This window comes from Chaetodon trifascialis, chromosome 20 (assembly GCF_039877785.1).
Source record: "Chaetodon trifascialis isolate fChaTrf1 chromosome 20, fChaTrf1.hap1, whole genome shotgun sequence".
NCBI lineage: Eukaryota > Metazoa > Chordata > Actinopteri > Chaetodontiformes > Chaetodontidae > Chaetodon > Chaetodon trifascialis.
Window position 1 is genome coordinate 10,541,448 of NC_092075.1, and position 26,818 is coordinate 10,568,265.

The 26,818-nt window shown below is 43.3% G+C and overlaps 1 protein-coding gene across 1 annotated transcript in view; it reads right to left on the reverse strand.

The window, feature by feature from the left end:
- Window positions 1-2,776: 2,776 nt before the first annotated feature.
- The window catches only part of LOC139349040 (WD repeat-containing protein 70), a 37,095-nt gene continuing 13,053 nt past the window's right edge, over window positions 2,777-26,818 (reverse strand). The window contains exons 10-18 of the mRNA XM_070989497.1: window positions 24,880-25,054; window positions 17,075-17,174; window positions 16,605-16,689; window positions 16,369-16,507; window positions 10,414-10,514; window positions 9,648-9,727; window positions 7,924-8,040; window positions 5,617-5,779; window positions 2,777-4,946 (exon numbers count right to left, since the gene is read on the reverse strand). Coding sequence (XP_070845598.1) covers window positions 4,859-4,946; window positions 5,617-5,779; window positions 7,924-8,040; window positions 9,648-9,727; window positions 10,414-10,514; window positions 16,369-16,507; window positions 16,605-16,689; window positions 17,075-17,174; window positions 24,880-25,054 — 1,048 coding nt within the window. The 3' untranslated portion in view covers window positions 2,777-4,858. The remainder of the gene's footprint in view (window positions 4,947-5,616; window positions 5,780-7,923; window positions 8,041-9,647; window positions 9,728-10,413; window positions 10,515-16,368; window positions 16,508-16,604; window positions 16,690-17,074; window positions 17,175-24,879; window positions 25,055-26,818) is intronic.

The following is a 26,818-nucleotide window of genomic DNA, read 5'->3' on the forward strand; positions in this document are numbered from 1 at the left end:
CACTAAGGCAGCCTAAAGAGAACAACAAAACTGTAATTAAACACTTAAAGCAATATGGCTGCACCCTGCAAAACACTTAAGCTAATAGTTAACTAGCGTCAGTTACCTTTGCTACGTATTGCATATTTATAGGGGTACAAACTCCAATAAAGCTAAGAAAAAACTGTAACTTAAACATTACAGAGTAAGAAAACAGATAGCTGCATAGTCACAGTAGTGAGTCCCACTAACATTTTTTCCAGTGTTTTCAAGTCAGTGTCTTGAATTCCTCACTTATGAACAACAACAAAGCTCCTCTTGATTGATTCTCGGCTTGATCGATTTGAGCAACTGTACACAACGCAAAACATAGGCATTTTGAGAGTGTGTGATATAGTGTTTCCTATGCAGTAAAATCACTTCCTGCCCTCCATCTACATCTGTGTCATGCAAACAAACTATTTTCCCCAGTGCATTAAGACAGAGGGGACTGCTCTCTGCTCACAGCACCTGGGGAGTGACTCCTAATCAACTATTGTATCTCTATACTGTATGTTTACAAAGAGGCAAATAACCCTTTGCTGCTGTTTATTTTCAGGGCCATTTTCAAATTGATAATCCAGAATAGGAGCCATCATGTCTTTTAATTTAAATCTCAAATCAACGTGAGAGTAGTGGTCTCTTGGAGGATCCGTAGGTGCCTTTGAGGATCCATCCTCTGAGTCACCAAGGACAGAAGCTGCTAGAATGCTTGCCGACCAGCCTGCGTTACCCGAAACCTCACTCTGGCCTTTCACCAAGTCTGAGCAAGGGCTTTACAGTGGTTACTGTCCCAATGGGCTTTAAAGTTCACAGAACTGCCTGTGTTTCTGTCTCAATTCCGACAGACGGGTCTTACTCCCTGAAGGGGGATTTGAAAGTGATCCTCTAACATGAGTCTTAACCAAATATCCCATTTCGCAAAGGCATTTTGGTGAAGGCAGTTTAAGGAAGCTCTAGCTACTGTAGCGGCTGTCATCGGCACCCGATGTAAATATCTCAAGACTAGACGTTTTGACAAAAGGATATGTTTTGGAATTATAGTGGGAAGACAATGGGTCGGCTCAACATGCTTTCTGCGTGCAAGAACTTGTTCGGCCAAGTTTATTTCTAAACTACAGGGAAATATACATCCAGGAAAACAGGAGGCTCTCTGAAAGCATGTTGCTGTGCCCGCGGAGACCCTGCGAGGGGATGGTTTTAAGTGGAACAAAGAGAGCCCTCGAGTAGGTCTTGATGTTAGCACGGATTAGGGACCAAGGTATCTGTGCCCACCCAGCAGCAAGCAAGCCAGCTTTACTGTGTAATCCCCCCACACACTGAACAAATCCACTGCATCAAGCTGAATTTAGGCCAAACACTACACAGAGGAAAAAAAAAAAACTCTAGCTTTTATCACAGCATACCTCATCAATTGGATCATCTTCCCCTTTAACAAATGATTTGTGCGTAAGCCTTTCCAGATGAGAATGTGCAGTTAGGAGACTTCCCAGAAGCCTCAGAACGCCTCGCTACTCTTTGATACCATACATTAACGTGTGTACACTGTGACCACAAGCCCTCTCATCTTCATGACTGTTTGCTCAACTGTTCCTCTGCAATTAGTTCTCTGGTTTTTGATGCAAAGGTAAACAAGCAAAAGGTAAAGATGCGAAGGAATCCTCAGTGTTAATATTTGAAGAAAGGATTGGATTTGTTTCACTCCATATTGTGTTTAACGCCTCTGTGAAAAAGCTGTCATGTCGTCTCACTTGTTTCGTGTTACAGAACCAAAGCTCTCGGCAAACTTTATTTTTGTACAATATTCATTTTATAACTTTTTACAGAATTAAACTTGTTTCTATCAAATGAGCACGTCTCCTGGTATTCTGCCATGTACAATAATGCACCGGTGCCAGATGGTGCTAATTTAATCTGGGACATGTTTACACAAGCATCATGTAAAATTGAGGATGAAAAATTTGGGTTCAGTGGAGAATTGCGGGGATGCTTTGGGAGATGGCCTCTACAGGGTGGCGTCCCCTCCTGTTCTGCATTCCTGAACACAAGCCCTGGGTCGTACAGTAAACAAAAGCTAGCCGTAAAGCGCCACCGAGCTGTAAATCAAGGCGCTCAAGAATGTTTCCACTGTGCAAAGAAGATATGTAAATGCTGATGAGAAAGTGGCAGCAGTGCAGACAGTGAGTCATTAAGCAGTGGCTCAAGGTGTGTATACAATGTATAGCTGAGAGCTGTTATCAACTCTTTTGTGGCAAGTCCAAGTCATCTTCATAAACTCACTATTTTTATGTGAGCAATGAATCAAATGACCATGTGTGTGTAAAAGTGGTTGCTCAACCTGACAAACTTACAATTAGCACCCAACTGTGCAGCTATTCTCAGCTCATTGACAACTGAAATGCTTTGGTTCATTTTCACTGCTCTCCTCTGCATCATTTCCAGACGTAGGCAGCTCAGACCCTCTGCATGCTACCCTTCAGGACCAAAACTCAGGCGAGGTAAGTGACTAGTTGGTGAACACAGTGGAGCATTTTGTAGCTAAACAGCAAGATGTGTCCCTCAGGAGGTGGTAGAGACCAAAAATGGAGCTAAAAGAGAGTTAATATTGGACAGGCAGCCAGAAACAAATGAATGATAATGTTGCTCTGTAACTACTGTTTAACAAATCTTTATATCAGCTTAAATGTGTTCGCAACTTGTTACTGCTGCACCCTACTTACAAAAGAAACCAGTTATTGCAGGCGTTTTTTTTTTTTTTACAGTGCAGGTCTTTTCATAGGATTTGTTGACTTAAAGAGAAATACAGCACATCACCAGTGTTATCCTTTAAGTGCTTTTATCCTACATGACGTCTGTGGTAGACAGTAATTAAGAGTTGCTTGTTAACGAAAACAAAAATGTCAGGCCCCCCAGATCCAAAAAAAAAGAAAAGTTTTTTTGGGACGTCTTCATGGGTAGAAAGATGTTCCAGTGAAAACTAATAGCTGTGACTCATTTTTCCAAATGTTTAAGCACAAAAACACCTTTCATCTCCTCTGTACTGGGGCCACAGATAGACATACCTCCAGTACAGAATGCAGAATTTCCTTACTTACAGGTAACATTGTAACACTGTCAGCTCCACGCACGGCTTCTCCTTTCCCCATGCCCACCGCTTCCTCACATGGTGGAGTGAATCAAGCAGCAGTCGCTCTTCGCCTCCTGCTGCGAGCTGAAAGCTGTTCTTCTCATGAAGAGCTGGATGTCAGTCTCTCCCCCACAAAGCCAGTCTCCTCTCCACTCAACTTTAGCTGCTCTTGAAAACATTACTCATTGTTTTAATCCCTCCATATTTCTTGTCCTGCTATTTCTTTGTGTCTTTTTCATTTTATGGCCACAGGAAGTTTGCCAGGATGCTGAGACATTCGATTGTCTGCGTGTAACTTTGGTTGGCTTGGAATTTAAGATCGCTCTACAGCTTCACTCTTTAAAGCCACATAGAAACCAGCTAAATCAAAGATATGGAGTTTAAAGACTCCTTGTCTTTGCGATATAAAGAAGCTGAGGTACTGGAGAAAAAGAAACAACTTGTGTGTCATCATGCAAAAGCATTTCCATGAGTTTGTTGCTGTAGGCAGAGGTTGCAGAGACGTATAAAGAACACAAACATGGGTTTCATTAGGTCTGTATGTTGTGGTTTTCTCTGTCAGCTGAAATATTTTTAGACACTGTACAGGTCATTCAAGAGGTTCAAAACGGAGAAACAGCTCTTATAGGTATGCAGTAGAGTTATTTCCAGGTTATTATTTGTTTTGTTGTTATTTGCAGACAGTGCAACAGACATATACTGTATATCTGTAGCCACACTTGTGTTTAATCTTGAAAATGTAGGAGCTCATCCACCTTGAGAGCAGCTTGTTTGAGAAAGCAGATCTTAACTTGAGGTTGAACAGGCTACTAAGTGGATTTTAGTAAGATTAATTTGAATTAGAATTCATTGAATTTAAGTTGAATCATTCTGCAAAACTTGCGGTTGAGCAAAAAAGTAGCTTGTAAAAACTTTATTTGAAGCGGTTAGTCAAAACACCCGCTCCGCCTTGGACTGCGTGTGGTACACTGGCAGGTTTGAGCCAATGCCTCGTAAAAAGATATTTGGCAGAACAATTCCTTTGATCAGCTGAGCCATCACTTCAGATAAAATATATCACCGCTTGACGAGCGAATAGAAGGTGAAATATAGAATGTAGAGAAAAAAATCTAAATTAGCGCGTTGCTGAATCACATCCAAGAAAACCGAACAGCTTTAAAACCCTAAACCCTTAAAAAAAAATACAATTGGCTGCGACTTTTTTGTATGTCTTCACAATGTACTTCTTACAAACTAGGAGAATGTTCTTCATAGCTGATGAACAGAACCAGACCACAAAATCTGGAGCCGATTTATGAGGCATTAGCAAACTCTGGAGATGTGGGAGGAGAGGACAATAGAAATGATGAAAATAAAGTCTATATAATCAAAACAGACATGAAAAGCCAAGTTCTTCCAGTGGTTGATGAATTGCAATGAGAGCAGCGTAAAACCTGTTTAAAATTATATTACGCCTGCGTAGTGAAAATGCCTCCACGTTTATGCGCTACCCAAACACACAGAAGCACACACATGTACTGTACATATACGCTTAAAAAAACATGACAGGCGGGAGGGCAGAGGCGGCGTAATTTAGTAATTTAACTGATGCTCCTGTGCACAGTTTCTGACAGTAACTCAGTGTTCTGGGACCGATCCTCGTGGTGCTGTATATCCAACCACAAGCCCACCCTGTCAGCCATCCTATATAAAATGATCTGCCGCTGAAGTGCCTCAGATCTTGCGTTTCTTCCACTCTGGTTCCTTTTCAGCCTCCTCATCCTCCTCCGATTCCTCTGCAAACACGGGCTCTGGCTGCGTCCTAAAGGGGTAATGATGGAACAGTTTTTACAGACAGCAAATGAAAGATAAAAACCTGATGACAGAGCACGCTTTCAGGGGTTTAATATTAGCATTTTAATGCATTGGACAAATGACTTCCTCTAACAGGCCAGCTGAGGCGATGGAAGTTCAGGCTGCAGATGTATGTAGTATGCAAGGTTCATGGTGTAACTCAGCCGTCATGAGGCTGCTCATGCACAGAATTACCTTGATGTTTAATCTAACTCCAAGCCAAACAGATAGTTGTAATAGAGACCATTAGCCTGCTGTGTAAAATATATCACCAGCATATTATTTTTAACTCAGCGTCGCTTTCTTGCAGTATGTGAAACAGACTGTTTGATTTGGCTCACAGCTTTTTTCCGAAGCTGTCCGATAGTGATCTAAAGCTGTCCCTTACTCTCCTTCCTGCAGTGTGAAGTGGGTACCTGTAAAACTGTACAACTCTTTAAACATTCATGTGTCACACCGGCAGGAAGAAACCCAAGCGCCATCACAATAGTACACACAGCACTGCCAGTACTCGTCTTACACTGTCAGCTAACCCAGAAATGAGAGAAGATGAGTGAGTGAAGAAGAGATGAGGAGTGAGATGGACGGGGAGTAAATGATTCATGTTTTTTACAAATGAAGATACAAGGTTTTCTTACTGTGTGTATGCCGGAGCGACCCAGTAAGGGTTATCTAAAGCCTCCTTGGCGTGACGCAGGATGGCCGCTCGTGGGTTACTGTCATCCGTTTTATCTAAAGCGATGTTCTTCACGATGAATGAAGACAGAGTTCCACCGTGAGCCGCGACTCTTCCTCCACGACCTGTCGGGACACATGATGACCGGATTAGATGCATTGTGATTGTGTGACACTGTAGATTTAGCCCACCAGTGGTAGCATCACAATGGCACACTTAAATGAAGAAAATGTCAATATCATACAAATCTGTGCAAGCTAGACTTCCACCAGACAGAGCTGACACTATCTACTGTTGGCCAGTCTTTCATCTGTGATCTGCTAAACGCTGCAGACAGTGGCATCACCTGCCATCACTGCAAGCACATAGCAGATGTACAGTTACCGTATGCCTGCTGTTTTCACGTTAGCCAGCTCGTCTAGTAGCTGGTGTGTCGGAGAATCCAGGATCATATTTGATGACAAAACCACAAAAAAGTCGTTTTTACATTTCTGTTTGTGCACAGATTGAAGACACCAGACGCAGCGTGTTAATTGGTGGGCTTTAGAGATGCTGGCTGATGGATTCCTGATCTTTGGAGAGCTCTGATCGCAGTCTTTATGCCAATGCTAGCTCTTAGCCAGTGAGCCAATAAGCACAGTTCCTCAAACGTTCCTTTAATTTTATGATCACCTGGACAGATAATCACAATAAATCCTTTAAACATTAAATCCACAAGAAATGTTAGTTTACTTTATGACTTTACATAACCTGTAACTACATAAAATTTAACAGGATGTGCACAAAGGTTACGCTCAGTTTTCCACACCATTTCTTTTTAATTACTGGTATATCATCACATCGTGAGCTTTTTATGACTTTGGATAGAATCGTACACTTACTGCATTCCTGTATTCGACGGCACTGCATCAGAGCTGCACTGCTCTTTGCTTATGTTACGCTTTTGGCTGCATTTGACTGCACTTAATGGAGCTTTTGCTGGAAAAAAATGCCCCGCTTTCCAGAGAGGGAATTATTACGGTTGTCTTAAAAGATGAAGGATAAGATACACACTTTCATGTGCGCGCACACACACAAGCACACATGCATTGCCATACTTAAACATGCAGGGGTTTCCTGCTGTAATTGGGCAGCGAGGTTGTTTGGGGGATTGAGAGGCACCTCTTTCCATTGCTTGTATGCATCGAGCCAAAAGCCAAACATTACCTCGCACTTGTGCAAAGTCATTCTACACAGAGAGTAAACAATGTGAACAGAGTCTGTCATCTAGAAACCACTGGTTATTTTTATAAAACGGACCTACATTTTCATTCGCAGACTGTTTTCATACTTGCCGCTCCAACGATTGCTAATTAATGTCATTTCCCTGAGCGGTGTTTTTACATGTAAAGTCTTTATTATGTAAGCTGTACTTTTATGAAATTTCTTCTTTTTAACTTTCACAACTTATTACAGTCAAGAAAACAAAGAAATGCTAATATATTAAATATATATCAATGACAACGTCCTTTGGATGCACAACATTTTATTTGCGTTAGTCATGGCGTTTTGAAGTAGTTCTGTTGTAAACTTGGCAAAATTTCTTATTTCATAAGATTTTTCATGACCCTCCTTTTTGAAATTTGGCTACTTTTCGTATGTTTCATGTCTAAATGCATTAACATCGCAAAAACATTTTCACTGGGGAACCATTAGTTTGTAAGTGTATAGCACTGAAAGAAAAACTGAGTGAAAGTGGGAAGAAAAAACCCAACAAAACGCAGCAATGAGCCAGCTGGAACACGGTGTAGCAGGAAATGTAGTCTGGCACCTCGGATTACTGGAACGAAGCTCAAACTCTATCCATGATCATGCAAAGGTGTGGCATTTGTGAGAGAGTGCGTTACAGAAAAAAAAGAGAGTGACCGAGCACGGGGTCCAGAGAAAGTTCAAAATGCAGCGTTATGTCGCAGCAGTCAAAAAATATGAGGCGGGAGCACGCTACAGTGAAGCTTTGAGAGGCCAAGTGGGAGCAGCGCTGTCACGGCTCTGCACTTCAGCTGGATTGCGTAATAGTGAACACATCAACAACTGTGGATTTGTACATCTGCCTCAAACGGAATCATGCATTCATCCAGTTAAGACCGCTGACAACAATACGCTTTAAAAACAACTGCAGCCGTGCCTCGCTGCTACGCTCATATTCACATGATAGTAAGAGTTCCTCTGTTTTCTTATTCCTGTTTTTTAATTCTAACGCAAGCAAGGAGGGGAGAAAAAAGCACTTTACCTGGTCCAGACACCGGCGGCTCGGGTTTGTGGGATTTCTTTGGGTCGAGTCTGTCCTTCTCCAGCTGTTTTCGTGTACTCCGCTGCCGGGCCTCTCTGAACATGGGTAAGGCATGAGCTGGAGACACACGGGGTAAACAGAGATAATCAAGTCGCTTAGGTGACTCAAACTGCAAGATCACAAAACACAGCCGCGCAAATATGTTCAGTGTTTGTAGCCTGTGTGTCGCACTGCCTCGCTAAATGAAGACAGAGGGGAAAGCTGAGATTTAACAGTTGTTTTCACACAGGAGGTGCAGAAACACAATCGCGCCGACTACTACAGAGACGTACGCAAAAATACAAGCACCTGTTGACCTCTGGTAGCATCCCTCCTCTTGTGTACTCTTTCTGCCATAGTGCACACCAGCATATTCATTATATCGCCCGTGTTTAGATTCGGACAATCACTCCGCTGCTCTTCACACTTTTGTGAACACTATCACAATAAAGGCCCCGAGCACTTAAATCCAGGAGTGTGTGAGTGAACGTGTGCATGAGTGAGTGTGAATGAGTGTCCTCAAAGGTGTGTAGGAAGAGAAAGTATATGTGTGTGTGTGCGTGTGTGTGTGAGCATTTGCGTAAAGTGAGTGTATGCTCTGCTCTTATCCTCAGGGGTTACAAAGAGACACTTTAGTAAAGGGCTAGATAAAGTGATTTTCCATTCAGGAGCCCTGTCGCTGTTCAGTGTTAATTCTTCTCCTCCACGCTACATTAAGCAAAAAGGTTACTGTTAACAGATTCCCTCGCTTTTCTCAATGGGCCATCACTTGCTTCCTGTCCCCTCTAATTTTCCAGTGCCAGGGCATCAAGTGCGTCACTCGCCGCTCGTGGCAGTCAAATGCCTGCCTACTTCACACCCTGTTGGCATGGCAATGAAATCACATGATGCATCTGAAAAGGCTGCGGTAGCCCAAACAATAAATGGCGTCGGACTTGGGTCGTAGCAGCCAATCAGGGAGGACGTGTCGGCAGCTGTTTGGTTCCTGGAGGTTCATGACTTCAGTCTGGGGTCAAAGGAGCGTGAGGCACGCACAAAAGAGATGACAGCCTCGTGTGTTGGTGATATGACAGGATGACAGGTAGGGGGGTAGTTTGTGTGTGTGTTTGTGTAGGTGGCGTGGACCAGCAGGAGATCACGCCAGCAGAGGTGGGGCAGGCGGCTGTCCTTAGCGTGATCCGCCGTGACTGCAGACCACATGGCCGCCGCGTGGCACAGTGCCCTCCGGCTGTCCATCCACTCATCCAAACCCTACACCATCAGTTAATGGGCCTGTGAGGGTGTGTTTGAATGTCTGTGTGTGTGTCTGTGTGCGTGTGTGTGTGAGAGAGAGAGAGAGAGAGAGAGAGAGAGAGAGAGAGAGAGAGAGAGAGAGAGAGAGAGAGGCAACATGTAAATAGAGGTTGGTAGTTTTATTCTTGATGTCTGAGAAGGAGGATGCTTAGAATATCCACATGTGACATCATGCACACGGGAGACAGCAGGCACTGTTTCGCTGATGTCTCTCTCCTTATTAAAACACACAGCTGATGAAGGATGAAGGTGGGCTAAACTGGTGGAGGGCTTCGAGAAAAGTGATTTGTGAAACTGTGCGCCGTGCACAGCAAGGCGGGAGAGCAGGGGATTAAGTTCAAAGTTGATTAGCGTGGTTTTTGTCTCCCGAGTACGGACATGGAAGAACTTACGTGTGATGATGTAATCCTGTGTTAGCGTCTCTGCTTGTTTCTCTTTCCGCTTGTTCTTCACTACGCACAGCTTAGCCCCCCTGGAAAAGAGCCCGTGGATTACAAATGATGCTATTTAAAGGTATCATGCAGCCGTGCCACGGGACTACCACTGTCGTCTAAAAAACTTCAAGATACATAAAGGGCCATACAGATGCAATGGGAGACATATTTGCGATTGGGAATAACAATAGATGATTCAGCTCTGGTGTTTGGTTTGAGTAACGAGACAGATAAGAAACTGTTTTAGTTTGTATATAAAACACTGTACTAAAATCCTTCAAATTTCATCTACTCATTCTCCCTCATTCAAAAAATCCTCCACATCACACCTGCATTAGTTAAATACTGTACCAGGATTGGCTTCCAAACTATTTATGATGTCACAAATCACGCTCGTAGGCCGGCCTCTTTAAAACTAGATTTTCAATGAGCGCGTACTGTACATCGTCCTGCACAGTGACCCTCAATCATTCAACTCTAAGAACACATTTTTGAGTGGAGCGGGACTTTAAGAAGCAGGATCATCAAAAATTGGGATCAAATGATTGTTTTTCCTGCTAACTTTGCATTTTCAGCCTCCACAGTGGGCAGATTGGGCTGACGTCATGCTCATGTTTACACGGCTTTGACAAGCTGAATAAATATGTTTTTCATTGCAACAGTATGGCTCTTTCATGGTTTTTATGAAGAGAAGATTAGAAGATAACAAAACAACTGAACATACCTGTGGCTTTTAACAGGGTCATAGTAGACCTTAGCCAGTCCGTTCCCAGTTCCCACCATTATCTGGTTAAGCTTGGGGTGCCACAGGCAGCGGACGACGCTCTGGATTACGCAGACAGACAGGAACAACAGAATGAAGTAACGTGTTTTTTTGTGTAGTAACTGAAGGTGGCACAAGTGAGGGAAGGAGGTCATGCTTTATAATACCAACCCACAGCAGGCTGTGAGCAACTTTCTCTGCTGAGGGTCAGATCTGTAAAGATGTTTCTGATGTGACCCAGGCTGGTTGTGGTGCAGCGGGGATCAGGCCCAGCGTGCTCTGCTGCTCTGGTTGACTATATTTGGTTGTTGGGATGAGAGCTGGATCCCTCAGTCTGTGTGTGACAGATGGCCCAGTGCCAATAGGCAAATGTGACCACATTTATCCAGAGGTGTGTGTGTGTGTGTGTGTGTGTGTGTGTGTGTGTGTGTGTGTGTGTGTGTGTGTGTGTGTGTGTGTGTGTGTGTGTGTGAGCAAAAGAGGGGCAGAGAGAAATACACACACACACACACACTCACACACTCACACACTCTCACACACACACACACACACACACACACACACACACACACACACACACACACACACACACACAGTTGCAGGACAGTGATGAAGACCCTCTGTTCATTCTGTGATATGTGAGCTACAGTAGACTTCCCGCAGCAGCGCCTCCTTTCTTCACACACACACTGTTAGAGCATCACAAGCTTCCGTGTGTGTCATCGTTAACACACATTTATGTATGCAGACATGAATGTCCCGTAGTTGCACTGAATGTTTTGGAGAGTTAGCGTTTGTCCTTATGTGGAACACAGTCAGCAATCTAGGGGGGCGGGGGTCTGGGGCAGGGGCATAGGATGGGGGGTGGGTAGGACTACGACTGGGACGTCCAGATTCTGTGATGGTGAAAGCTGCTTAGCGCCCAGCTGTTCAGCTTCCCACCAGGATACCAGTGGAAGGAGTCTCAACTACACACATACACACGATCACACACTCACGCACGCATGCAGAGGACAGACACGCACTAAGAAAAGTACGTGTGTGTAAAGGGACAAGGCATGCGTGGCTTGTTTGTGATTTTACTTCAATAAAATGCAACTCTGAGTCATCAAATAAAACATTAGATCCAACCATTATTCTTATACAGTGAGTCACCTCGTAAAGAAACGTACTTAAAAGCATTCCAACATTTGTGTGCGACATAATTAAGACTTTGTACCAACAGAATGTTTCACAATCTGCTTAAATTTGGCCCAAACCTCAAACATGCACATCTACACGATCAGGCCAGCAGCTCAGTGATGTATAGCTGCGGGACAGATGAGGGTTAATCTGCTCAACCAGATCACGAGCCGGCTGTAATTGATAGAAAGATCTGGAAAATGCTTTAAACAGGATCTGCTTAACATGAGCCTCACATACTCATACATGGGGTCATGGTTGATAACGTTCAACACAACATGTTTTAACGCGTATGAACAATTGAAGTCTGCCCACTGTGGATGTGCTTCGGTGTGGATGTGTAATGGGTTATAAATTGCTCTGTCAGGGTTGCTGAAGCAACACGGACAGTCCCTGCATGTGAGGGAAGGCAGTGATGACAGTTAGGGATTCTGTTACACTGCACAGGTACTGTAAAAGCTCGAGGAACTCACCCAACACGCAGCAGGGCAACACAACACCACCCAAAGCAGGCAGAGAAAACCAAAATAAAAGTGAACAGCCAGGTAACTGCAGTCCAGTCAAGTTCAGAAAACAACCTCTTCAGACCCAAACAAATCCTTCTGTCAACATTGAACAAGTCAAATAGAAAGAGAAGACCTGCTCAGTGGGGCCCACACCAGCTGGATCCACTGAGGAGCCCAGAGCCAACAGCAAGACTGCTTTCCAGAAATTCAGAGCCTCGTGTTTACACTCTAGGAACCCCTGTTTACACTTCACGTCCACCAAATTACATCACGCCACGAAGGAGGAAACTTTAATCAGTCAGTTCTTCAGTAGCAGCCGTCCACGTCCCATCAGATTAAAACACCACTGATTAGGTATAAATAAGACAACAGCCACTTGCCCAATCCGTGTGCTGATTATGAAATAAAGTTATGCAGCACTAATGGGACACAACAGTCACAGCTGTGTTCCTCGTTTTCCCCGTCGCTGGTGAGTGGATCCAAATGTGCGCCGCTTCTGACAGACTCAGGCTACGCAGGCCAGCTGAATGGAGCAGCCTGGGGAAAGGCGAACTCAAGACTTAGCACCTCAGCTGCACACTGAGTGGGCACACGTCCGAGAAGTCTGTAATCAGGATGGACTGCCTTGCTGGAACAACTGGCTCCTAAATCTTGGAAGATTTACTTGGTAAGATGCACAAGAAAGAACAGAGTTACGGCCTGCGTCTACCTTTCAAGCTTGGCTGGACAGACAAGAGAGACTTGACAAGACAAGGGACAGGGATGCAACAACTGTCTTTTCAGCAGTGTCTCACCTGATTTCTGCCCCGTTTGATGGACTAAAATGAGCTTTAGTGTCTGACCGAATGGGCCTAAAACAGCCTGCCCTCCCAAGTGCACCCCAGAATCCAGGTCTAGGGTTATGTAGACTGTTTAGTTAGAAATGATTGGTGGCCCGTCCTTTCGCTCGCCAGCCTCGTACGCCACGTTCATAAAGGCTGCACTTAAATCCTCTGGCCATCAGAGGAGCAGACGGCTGATGTAAACATAGTAAATAGCACATTCATCAGGTTCACTGAGTGCACGTCAACCTAGGAATAACTGATCTGCTGCAAAACTACATTTCAACGCATCAAAATCTTTTTTTTTTTTTTAAACAAACGGTGGTAAAGCTTCCAATACAATTTAGAGCAGGCAATTACGTTACATTCACATTGTTAGTGTAATGGTCAGTGGCTTGGGAGGAGGGGCCGAATCCAGAGGATGACCTCAACATACAGTAAAACACCATGAAAGGTCAATCCAAAAATACAGGACATCAAAATGGTTGAGGCTGGGCAATGTGGTGGCTAACCCTAACCCCCTAAAACTCTATGTATACTTCCCCAAACTGCTCTATATTTCTATTTTTCCAGTGAAGTTCAGAAAGACAAAGAAATAAAGCAAAAGGTCTACGCAATTTAGCAACATGACGAATGCTGATAACTCCCATTAACAGCCACTTTTCTGAATTCTGATTTCTGAAGTTCACAAGAGCGTGATTTTCCAACACAACATGTGCCCTGGCGCCACCCTTGTGCCCACCCAACACGACATGTTGACACACAAACCATGGCTTTTATGTCAACGGAAGCAATTAAATAAAGTTATACGGCTGTGAGAAATATGCAAACGGCTTCAAAGCATATTTCCATTTTACTATGAAGTATTTTAATCATTACAACATAAATTTTGAGTGGTTAATACAATTAACACAAATAAAATCATTGCCAAGGCAACTGGCGGCCTGTACTGGTTGCGAGCCTGTGTTGTTTTTTGTGTGAAGTCTGCTGGATTTCTGTGCAGCGCAAATGGTGATCAGACAGGAAGAGGCTTTGCTGCCGTCCCTTCCAGTAAAACTGATGGGAGATGGTGGAGCAAGTGAAAGGCCAATGGAAAAATCACTTCCAAATGTTTACCCTCTTCAGTAAAGTGAAAGAGAAGACAAACGTCCACGAAGTGATCCAAAGGAGGAGGAGGAGGAGGAGGGTTGTTAAGTTCTAAACAGACTCTTTGACCCAAAGTGTCTGGGGTCTTTCTTTGATGCTGCCTATAGCGATATCGTCACCACAGTGAAGTGCGTGCAAATGTTACAGCTGATTCTGTTTAGAAGTTTATGTAGAGTCTGCAGGAAGACCTAAATACAACACATGACGACGACCACGGCTTGATCTGGATGACAGACATCCATATATATGTGGATTTATAAGTTAATAACCCCACCTGCCATCTTTGAATGACATCATCAACAGTGAATATTCAAAATTGTCTTAACTGGTGTGCGCTATTTAGCTCCGTCAGGTATTGTGGACCGTCACCTTCAAACTTCCACCAGACAGGAGCTCCAGCTCTCTACACAACTGGAAAATGTGGTTTTCATTTTAAGAATTACTTCCACAAACAATAGTGGAACATTATTATAAGACGGAGATTGTTGTTGTTCCTCCTGAATGACGGAAGGCAGTACACCAAGGTCCTGACAGTGGGTGTACTGATGTTGAAAATGCTATTTTTGGTGCTTTTTGTCATCAAAAGAAACCAACACAGAACTCAGTCAACTCTATTTTAACGCCATGATACTCTTTGTTCTGACTTCAGATGACTGTCAGACTCATGTAGGTCTCTCAGTTAATACGCATGTGCAGCTCACAATTAACTTAACAGCTATCCTAAAACTGACAGCTTGAATATTTCTAAACAGTCGTGTTTAGGTAAGGCAATGACACAAAGAATGAGTACACTTTTTTATTTATTAAAATGAAAATCTCAGATAAAATGGGTCATCTACAAACGCAGACTGCCCTCCCCTGCTCTCTTTGAGTACAACTGTGCAGCGGGGTGTGCACTTAGTGTTGATGCTGTGCCAAGGTTTGCAAGCTAACAGCAGCTGGCTGGCAGGACGGGGATGCACGGACACACAAACCCAGCTTTTGTCTCTTTCCCCCCCCTCTCTCAAACATGTTCACTCAGTGGCCCATGTGAAAGTGCCACGCCTTAGCCGGGGAGACCAAGTTAGAAGCCATTAGCCTCTGTCAGACCTCACTGTTATGACTACAGATACACAGTGCTAAATCTGTTGAAAAGGACAGACAGAGGAGGAGGAGCAGGAAGCAACAACACACAAAAAAAGTTTTTTCTACTGAGCACAGCACCTCTGCTGTTCATTTCAGCACCTATGGCTGGTTGCCTTCACCAAATGGATTTCTGAGAAGCAGGATTAGTATAAAGTGCATAGCATGCTAACGTGTTTGACAGGACAGCGTGTGCATGTGAATGGAACATGCTGATAATTTAATTTCACATGTAACTCAAAGGCAGTATGTATAATAGCATCAATAGCTGCTCTGCCAGAGCTCTGTGGGAATACCTCGCAGTAAGGAAAGGTCACATTACTCCACTTTCTCCTCGCTTGCCTCGAACCACTTTTTTAAACTTTCCTCCTTGTCTTTCATTCCCCTCCATAACGCTTTTCATCTTCCACTGTGTCTTCCCCCAATACTCAATATTCTCTTATACTCTTTCATCAATATACTCTTTCATCCCGGTTAAAGATGGAGAAAATATGTATTCTGCTATTCTGCAAAGACATGTCTAGCTTCAGAGACCAGGATTTAAAGGGAACATGTGTACTCAATGCCAGAGGATTGGGATATTTGCTAACACATATCAATTCAAATGACATTTAGGTTGTAGACTTGAGTTTCAGGCATTATTACTCCATAATTATACACGACAAAGACTGCTGACTGCACTATTCTGGTTCTGTCTCTCTAAATTCCTGTTGACCTCGACATAGTTGCTGTTAGAAATGAATAAATACTGACTAAAATAAATACAAATAAAAGACTGAAAGTCTAATCCGTTGGAATAATCCTATGTTGGGTAAAATAGGAAATTAAATAAATCCCCATATCAGGCCAGTCAAATCTGTTCGCTCTGTCATAATGAGGCCTTAGATGACTGCTGTGTTTTCAGGCAGCTATAAGCAAATAAAAACATTTTAATGCTGCAGTTTTATTTGAGCTCAGACTACTTATGTGGAGGAGAAATGACATGCACGTTGGTTTCATTAGCTTTCATTGAGGACTCTTTTCCACTGTGCATCATTTTTGGTCATTTCGGTTTGAAACCAACATATTATATCAACCAGCTGAAAAACATGTTGCAGCGAGTGCAGCTGTGATGTGTGGCAGACTGTGGCAGAACTTACTGCTTTGGTGACCTCTATTTCATAGACCCTCTGAAAGGAGGCTCGGTCAAAGAAAACCAACTTCCCATTTCCCTCGTCTTTCTTCACTGAGGTCCCCGTCACAAGAAGCTTGTCATCTGGGCTGAAACAGCAGTCGGTCCTAATGGGGGAAATGACCGATACAATATAATCAGTTCATACTCCACGCATAAAGTTATGGTAATCAGGCAATTCAGATGACAGCTAAAAATTCTCACATGGCAAAGTAGTTGGTCAGTCCGGTAGCTACATTCACAGGCTTCCTGAAGTTGCGTATATCCCAAACCTTCAGAGTGTCATCACCTAGAAAATACATGGAGGAATCAGGTAAACTGTAAATACTCTCCTTTCTTGACTTAGTTATTTTTCCCTTTACATTACAGAAATATGTTGAGTGAAGGATTCTTATTCCTGTTTGTCTGTGCGTTAGAAACCTCCTGACGAGATCACAGACCAGGGTAAAGTCATGTTTCTGTGTACAGATCCCTTGTGCGGTGGTCCCTGTTTATTTGTAGCTTGTCAGGAAGAGATAAGCTACTCCTCCTCTAAAAAACCTTCACCTTGGATGAAGCATCAGACTTAAAGAGTGGGGGCTCTGAGCTGGGCTGTCGATGAAGGCAACCGCAATGCGTGCAACTGCTGGCTCTGCGGTCTGGAGGATACTGTAAGACTGAGATATTTTACTTACCGCCGCGTGAGGCGAGAGTCATGCCATCGTAGGAAAAGGAGAGACAGGAGGTGTCTGATCCTGGAATGTGTGCCTGCCGACAGTGGAACTTTGTATGGACCTAAGAAGAAAAGGAGCAAACACTGCATTGACCACGTAGATTTATACAGGGTCTGGCTTAGTTTATGGTTTAGTAGTGTAACTGCAGCTCCAGACTCAGGTCCTATACGAACAGCAGCAACCAGCTATTCATAATATCTTTAATGTTTTACCTCATCAGCTTCACTGATTTTTGTATGCTTCTGTTGATATTTATCACAGAAGAGGACATTGCAGAGACAGGAAAAACCTCGGGTAGATGTAATTGATCATTACGTACAGAACAAAATGAATAAAGAGTGCAGGCCTGGCTCTGTCTGCCTTTTCCATAAACACGCTGCCTTGGTCATCACTGCTCATGGATATTAAAAAGAGTTCTTCTGATCTCCTGATGTACTACAGTATCAAACTGTCAGTGCTCTGCTTCAGCAGCAGATGTTTCAGTTGGTCACTGCAGTAACAAAAGGACCTTTTCATTCTGTGACTTCAGCAGCACAAGGTTTCCATTTCCTCCATGAACACCATACTATATGTGCAACTATGAAGCCCTCTACACCTTATGAAATACTGGCAACTTAACACATCTTACCAACCACACTCTTTAACAAGACTACAGACCACAGAGGTTTACCTTGGCAAGCTTGGGCGCCTGCCTGGCAGATGGTATTTTTGAGTTTTTCTTTGCTCCTACCTGAAATAGTTTTGTAGTATTCCTACAGCGTACAGTTCACCAGCCAGTAACATGCATCAGACACCATTTCAGCTGCAGCCGTGGGCTAACTTCGCCCTTTTGACTCTGTCTCACTCCATCCTTAGTGTGTAAACTACCACTTTTTAGCAGGAGGCCCGTGGAGTTTGAAACACACGTGCATTAAGTCTACTTAGTTCAATTATTATTGATCTGAAATGGAAAGAAAATGAATCTGCAATTATTTTGATCATCAAAATCACCTTTCCAACAAAAATGTCCCACATTCAAGCTTCTCAAATGTGAGGATTTATTGATTTGATTTGTCTTATGTGATAGTAAACTGACGGCCTTTGAGTTTTGGACTGTTGGTTGGACAAAACAAGAAATTTTACGAATCTGCAGATAAACTAAAAATGGAAATAATCCTTAGTTGAAGGCCCATATATGGGCATATATAATTCAACAGAGCCAGTGCATATACAACATAAGACATAGCAGCTTACAGTGGAAAAAGGCAGTCAGCACTCTGAATATTACAGCCTCGCAGGCAAAGTTTCCACCGCCAAGGTCTTCGTCAGGCTAATCATGTGTTTAATTCTGCCCTTGTAACTATTTCCTCGGCATGTTGCTGTATATGAGAATGTGATCTTACTCAGCTTGGCTGTGATGATCAGCATGTAACACTGAAAACCAAGTCAGCTAAGTGACATTTCAGCCGAGGGTCATTGTGCGCGGTCGAGAACAGACTGGAATCTCACCTTTGTAGTTAAAACAATGAGTTGTTTTAAAAGTTTTAGGAGAACAGGGAGTGCTGGTGGCATTGTAGCGACATTTTGGAAACCATGACATTTTTCTACCCCAATTAAAAAGTCATCCAAAATATTCCTAATTAATCCCAGCCACTGCGGCCCCGGCCCCGTCTTGCAAACAGAAGCATTTTTACTTCTCCTCTGAACAGCTGTATCCAAGATGGCCAGCCATTCCATGTACTTTTTCAGTGGTGTACTACTGTACTGCAGTGTATGTGTGTGTGTGCCAAGGTCTGCAGCTCCAGGCTGGAAATAACCCAGTGCAACAACCCCCCCCCCACACCCACCCCCTCCCCAAAACACACAATTCTCTCTATCTTCCTCACACATACACACAAAGGAACAGCAAGAAGAAAATCTCTCGGAAAGAACACGGCCACTCAAAATGTGGACAATGGACAGAAGTGGAAAAGGAGATAACCAATAAATAAATACAGTGATGTTAAACTCATGTTACTCTGGATAACCTTGAGTTTTTACTCTAGATTTTACATTTATGGATGCAGCTAGTTATTATTTTCCGGTTAACTGTTTACTGATAAATGACTGCAACACCTAACTGATTATCAAAACTGCTGCCAATTCCTTTTCTGTCAGTAAACAAGTCAGCTAATTGTTTGAACCTTAATTGCACTGCCGTCTTGCCTGTGCCTCCTCTCTGCTTCCTCCCACCTTTACTTCCCAGTGCCTCAGTCTTACCTGGACTCAGTGCAGCCAGATTACAGAGATCGATCATTAAAAGACAGCGGTGAAGCAATAGTCTGGGAAGTAGGCTTGCTAACACTCAAACAAACATAACCTTGGTTTATACAGTGACATTTTCATTAATTCTAAACGGAATGCAAATAATCAGTGAAAAGGGAATTGCAGCAATACAGGCTTTTGACTCGGGACGCTGGATAAGGAATTTGAAGTGAGCACAGAGTGTGGAAGACAGATAAGATAGAGAAATGCTGGCAAAGAGAGAGTGGAGCGTGAGGTGAATGAGTGATGTGATACAAGTAGGAAACGAGGCCATACTTCACTTCCAAAGTAAATGGAGGGAAGTTATTAACTTGGACGAGACAGATAACACTGTTACCTTGAACTGTAGATAACAACGACTCCACTTTTTCAGGCCTTGGACGTTCAGTGTCTGTCGTGTCTCCAGGGGTAATTTTCTGCCTCCCATCATCATTTTACTTGCATATTACCTTTGACTTAAATCCATTCTCTCCATTTGTTATCTCGGATTATCTAGCCATTCTTTTATGTGCTGCATTGAAATTGACTTGGTTGAGAAATAAAAGTCAAGAGGTCAATTTGATAAAAAAAAAAGAAGTCATTTTCTAATTTGAAAGCAGACGTGGAACAGCTTGGCTATCTCTGGCCTACTAAACAGTTGCTAAAGCATAGTGTTCAAGGCTTAAACCCAGCCAAACATGTGAGTAGATAAAGAAACTGGAGGCCCCATTTCAATCATGCAATCAACTGCTGTGTCATGTGCACATGGACAATGGGAGCGTATCCAAACATATTTACAGTCATATAACTGCAAGCACATCTATGCATGGTCGGGACAAACAGCTAGCATGTGCTCAGTGGACTATGAACTGGAGGGTATGCTAATGAACCGTTTTCTTGTGATTATCCTGTCTTCTGAACTGTTGCATGAAGCTCAATGGCACATCATTAAAAGGGGTCTTGTGGAGAGGATAGTCGGGTTGTTTGTGAGGTGCAGGGCTGCAGGAAGAGAGCATGTGGCACCGAACATGTAGATCTTACACCATAAATATGCTGCAAGGAGAAGGTGATGAAATCTGCTTCGCGTAATTCCAGAGACAATTGCAGAGATGCGACCTCAAAGGAATGTTTTCCACTATAGCCACAGGTTTTTTCAGGTCAACATGTACGAAAAGTTATGAGCTCTTGTTCGGCCCATGATGAATCACTCCACAAAGTTTTTTTTTTTCTTTTTTCTCTTTTTTCATCTGACGTCTTTCTAAGATTAACTCCATCTGCTGTTTGCACATGTTGTGTTTGAACCCCCTTTTATGTTGTACTGTTGTGTTATATTGTTTTCAGTGAAATGAAAAGAAGCATATTCTGCACGTCCATTTACATACATATTTAAAAATAAAATTCTCTCGTCCTGCCAGAGAAACAGGTGGAATGAGGAGAAAGACAAGTCCAACTCTGGAGTGAATTATGAAGACAAGGACGCTAAGGGTCAGTCAAACATGTTATACCCTCAAAAACACAAAGCAGGAAATAGTAAGAATGATTTCACTTTCTTAAACTTGATTAATAATCCCTATCCTTCAGTCAAAGTAGAGCCTTCAGTACGTAGCTTGTGGTTAATCGAGCTGCTTATTGCAAACATACACCCGCTCCAGCTATTTCTAGATCATTTACTGCTGTTGTGAAAGCTAGAGTGTTTATTTACTATCCTAATGTTGGCTGGCATTGGTAGATGCCGTGGTGTTTGCTTCCTGTGATAATCTACACAGCCGGTTTGTGAAACCAGATTCCTGTACACTGTTTGAAACTCCTCACACGCCTTGTGACATCTTCTGTAAACTGTGCCCTTCTCCCCGGCCTAAACAGGCGTTGGGATAAATTGTCACGGTTTTACTCAGCACGCAAATGTGAGTATTTTTCTACACAGTTACGCATAAATACCTTTCATACAAGACTGCGTATACATGCAGTACACGCACACGGGCACGCGCACAGAGCCCTAATACACATGTACTCCTGTTCGGCAGCAGGAGTTGATAAATAGCTGAAGGAACACAGCATTGGGTTTCATCGTCAGCAGACTATGATAACAATCTACCACAGGGCCAACTGTTCCCACCCACACTATCTGAGTATCATTATATAAATACTGCGAAGCGCTGCCTTTCCCAGCCGCCATACTTTTACAACCACACACCTGAAAGACTTACTGATGCCCGCTGCGCAGCCAGTTGTAACATCTCACTCTGACCCCTGCTACTTTGTGTGGATCGAGTGGCCAAACCGCACAAGTCCTGAACAGCTGCTATGATCTTTCATGGAAATCAACAAGTGGTGATGGTGAAGCCATGTGCGTGTGTGTTGGAGGATCACGCTGGAGTGAGTGTCCACATAATATGAAAGAGTGTCCCCATTAAAGTACTCCTCTATGTCTCAGCTACAGACCTTTTCAGGTCTTTGTTCAAGGTTAAAACATGGACGCTGGAAGCTATAGCATTCACTTGATAAAAAGCACATCTTGAAGGTTATTTAGTGACTGTCACCACATGTAAAAAGGGTTAAAGGAGAGAAGATCAGGCTGTGGGGCCATGACAGAAATCATGGACAATGGAGGCTGTGCGACTGCGGTCCAGTATAAATGTTTACCATCAGACTGTCTTTAGATAGCCTGGTGGACCGGTCTGGTTTCATTTAAAAAGCCTCCATGAAGATATGTTCATGACGAGGGCCGTGCATGTACTCGAGCCAGTTATCAGATCCTAGACAGTTTTCTAAACATTTTCATTGGACTTTAAGAAGTTTTGCTGTGATTGTCTGTTGTAATATTCCACAGCCCCCATCTTTAATAACCCACAGTTACTACTGTAGTTTATAGTGATACTGTGCAGAGTCACATTACTGTGTTGACGGTCCTCGCTGTGAATTATGAGCTGGCCAGCACTGGCAGTTAATTTATGCTGGTGACAATAAATTGTGTCTAACTAGAATAAAAATAGGGTGTTGAGTGGAGATAAAGAAGAAGACAGGCTGAAGGCGAGAATTACAAAGGATGACAAATGAAGAAACTTTAAAATTAATTTCTGGATTCATTTAAATCTTCTTGGGGAATGCTGGTGCCTCTCATAATTTAAGGCAGGACACCAACAAATGCAGAAAACTCCTTTTCTGCAAGTTTTCAGGTCTTTTCACGATGACATGTCTCAACTGAGTAGTTCATCAAAACCACCTCTTTTAGGGTCCCACTTTGAAGTCTGGAAACATCTGAGTCCACCAATGACATCATAACATTCCCCAGGTCTCTGCGGAAATGTTTTTGGGCCTGCACCCCTCCATGCATAAACTTCCACAGAGTGCGCATTACCTGGCAACCATTTAAATGCAGCCTTGTAATTCTGGCACCGACCCCTCTGGTCAGAGAGTGAGCATGCAATCACTCTCTGTGGCAGTCCGCTAGAAGAGACCTCCTTGACTCCCCATCATAGGATCAATCAACTCATGATAGGGTTCAAGAGCACGATGTGTCATCCTCAATAGCTTCTCTTCAGGCTGAGCTCTAGATCAAGGTCATGTAACATGATTGATCATGATTGATCTGCCTGCATATTCTGGCCATGAGTAATAGTAGTGATACAAAAGGAGATAGGTTTCCTTTGAGTGGGGGAGAGAGCGGCAATAAAAGCATCGGGAGGTCAACTCCTTTTTAGGCTTGTGGCTGAATTGGAGTCAGCAGCACAGGTTGCTGATTAGGGCAGAGGGCACCAGCTAAATTCTTGAGCCATTCAGACAGGACAGGCTCCAGTGGTCAGGCAACAGACATGACTATTGTAAGCTGCTATGGGACGCAGGGTAAATATTTAGCTTGGAGAAAGAGGGGTAATAAATTTGGAGAGCTTTAACCCAATCACTTGCAGCCTGCTGTTATGAGCAGCACAGGGATGGGATGATGGGCGAGTGGGGGAGAAGTGGGAGTTCATACAACATGGAAGCACAAACGCTCCTTCAATAGACAAGTACGTATAGGGGAAAACAAATCCTCCATCTAACGATATTATTTCTGTGTGATTACCAAGTTGTCTGTTGGAATAATTATCATGTAGCCTACTTCCCATTTGACTAATCTGGATAAGCTCCTCTGTCCAATCAAGCTGTTCCAACTCACTAACTACAGCTTAATTGTCACTGTCACTATTCTCTTATGAAATAATAGAAGCATTCAACCTTGTCCACACATGGCGCTGGACAGATGAAAGGATATGAAGTGGAACAAATGAATTAGAGGAGAAATGTGCCAATACAATGAAGGCAGAAAAACAACTAGATGTCTCATACTGGATGCTGATCATCTGAAGTGTTTAGCAATATCTGTGTGAAGTCCTCTATCAATTTATTTTCAAAAGAAATGTGGGTTTATAGTGTGTTTTAGGACTCCCAGGTGAATGACTACAAAGTATTTCTCACACTGTGGATTAAGCAACTTGTGAAACCATGTCTGCAAAACGGGTTGCCATAACGTAAGAGAACACCAAACTGGGATGATGCCCAAAATATGTCATCTTTGAAAATACTGAATTATGTCCAATAAGTCCCTCTCAAACCGAAACACACCGCTCTCCTTTCTTTTTTCCTCTTCCCATCTGTTTCATGGAGGTAAATTCAGTAAGTGAACCAGGCGCCAAACCCACTCACTGTCACTGATCTAACCAGAGATGTGTTGCTGTGACAGCCATCAAGAAGATAGACTCATGGTGGGACAGGCAGGCACGGGTTAACGTGTAACCATCAGTGATCAAACATTCAAGAGACCCAAAAATCTACTTGATGAAAGATGGAGGAGATGCATTCTCCAGCCCTGAATGGAAGTCATTTTTCTGCCGATTTGTCAAATAACTCAAGTGAAAACAGCCAAATAAGTGAGAGCAATGCCACTTGAGAGCCAAGATCAGCTATTACCTCAACCATGTGAATCTTGAAGAATGGAGTGAACACTTTGATCACTTAATTGCCAAATTAACTAATAGTGGAAAATGTAGAGCGGGAAATTGTGATTGGGCCCCCCAGTAATATTCATGTAATTCAACTCAATCATAATAAGTCTGTTAATTCAGTTACATAATCAGCTATTTTGAGTCAAGCTAGTGGCATGTTGATGTTAGCATTTAGCTCAAAGCAGCACTGTGTCTAACTGCAGCCTCACAGATCCTCTAACATGGCTGTAGACTCCTCTTTTGCCAGAGTTTGGATTTAATGTGAGTGACTCTGGCCCAAGATCACTGCTATGTAATATTAATCTCAACTACCCCCAGTTTGGACAAATGCATTTTAAAGCGAGGCATTCTGAATTCTGGTCAGTGTTGGCCGGTGACTTGTTGAACTCTGACCTCTCTGCCCTGTGACCGGACGACCCGAGTGTCATGACTCTGCACCCGAGGCCATAACTAAACAGATATCCTGTGTTTACACGGTGCTGCACATTGTGGTGGTTGGTATGTGTGTGCTTCGAGACTCACGCTGAGGTTCCTGTCCCAGATCTGGATGGTGCCATCCTGGCAGCCTGCTGCAATGAGCTTCCCATCACGGCTGTAGGTGCAGCATGTGGGGATGACCTTTTTCCCTTGGAAGGAGCGCGGTTTGAACACAGACTTGTGCTTCTTCTCCGAGTTCAGATCCCATGTGCGCACAGTGCTGTGAACAGACAGAACATGTAATTCATCCTCAACCGTTATGAATCGCTCATAAAATATCCATCCCTAAAAACATATTTTGTCATCAACACCATCCACCACCATAATAAATCAGAGTCGTATTGAGATACAGTGTGCTCCAGCCGGTCTCATGAACATCAGGCAGCTACAGGATGTGGTGCAGGGTGAGGGGTTAGCAAACGGCAAAACAGTAGATCAGTCTGACAGGCACGTCTGAAGCTTCCATGAAATCCTTCGATGTGTTACACAACCTGGACCACTGAGATGGAGGAATTCAAATGCAGACTTTTTATACATTATATGTGCAAATAGGGAGGTTTTCTCCAAAATGTCACACAGTTTAAGATCCCTGATGGTTACAGGTTTATATTTCACACTGAACACACACATAATAATAATAATAGCACACTTAATGTATCCATAAAACCACTAAAGTGTGTGTGTATATATTTTATTCTTTTACTACAGCTGAAACTTCAGTATCAGCGTTCAAATGATCAATCATTCTTTGCAGTTAGCCTTCATGTGATTTTATTATCTGTTAAAATAAGAAAAAAGGAGGAGGTTCCGCAATAAAGCCCTTGGAGCAAGCAGGTTATTTAGGCAAGCCAAAGTAATTGTCAGTATTTCCGCCGACCAGAGTGGACGATGATCTGAGAAAACCGAGTTGTTTAGATTAAAACAAGGTGGAACATTTCACCTTTGACCCCCGTTGGCAGCGTCTGCTGTCCAGTGGATGTCTGAGCAAGAGATTACCTCTTTTTGTTCATCTGGGTTTTTGTGAAAACCAAAAAAGTGTGTGTATGCAAACTAGATGAAAAAGAAGAGCGCTATAGAAATGGATAAAAATAATGACATGAGAGGACAAACTGAGGTGTCCATCAGCACCAGCACTGCAAGGGACTACCCGAGCCTTAAACTTACACATTTATTTACTGAACTACCTGACTACACACAAACATGTTTAGCCAACCTCTCACACACGCACACAAACTCTTATGCCAGACAGAGTGTGTCCAAATGTGTCTGTGCCCCGCTGCTTGCTTTAGTGAGCATCGTGACCTTTGGGTCACGGGGTCAGCAGAGGAGTATAAACACACAGGCAGAGCTGCTACTAACAGACAGGCAAGGATTCCTCTGTGGCCGGCGAAGTCACAGACACACACTCAACTGTGTTTGGATAAGTCTAACAGTGTGATACAAATGCCAGCTGAAGACATATGGTTTGAGTGAGAACTGGCAAGGGTCAAATAAAACTCTGTTTGATGCATAGTTGTTTAAATCCGCATAAACCGAAGCTGTTAATAAATCAAAAGATCTCTTGCTGGAGAAAAAGATGCAAAAGCCACGTATAAAAGGAGGCTGCCCAGTGCAACCTAAAGGCGACTGCACTGTACAGTAAAGTGTTTACAAGAGCAGATATACGCGTGTGTGTGTGTGTGTGTGTGAGAGAGAGAGAGTGAATGAGGAAGAGTGATAGCCACGGACCGGATGACAAACTGGTCCACCTGCTGCTTCACACATACATCTCAATTTTGTTTACAGAAAACTGTAGGCATCTGTCAAGCCAATAAGGACAACATAACCTTTCGCGTAGCACACAAAACCTGGAATGCTATTTATCGTAAGTCGCTCTTTCCAAAACATGGCAGCGCTGGCTGTCAGGGGGATAGAACAGAGAGGCTGGAGCCCACCAGTGTCGAGCCAACCATGAGCAGAGGGCGAAGACTGCACACCCTCACCT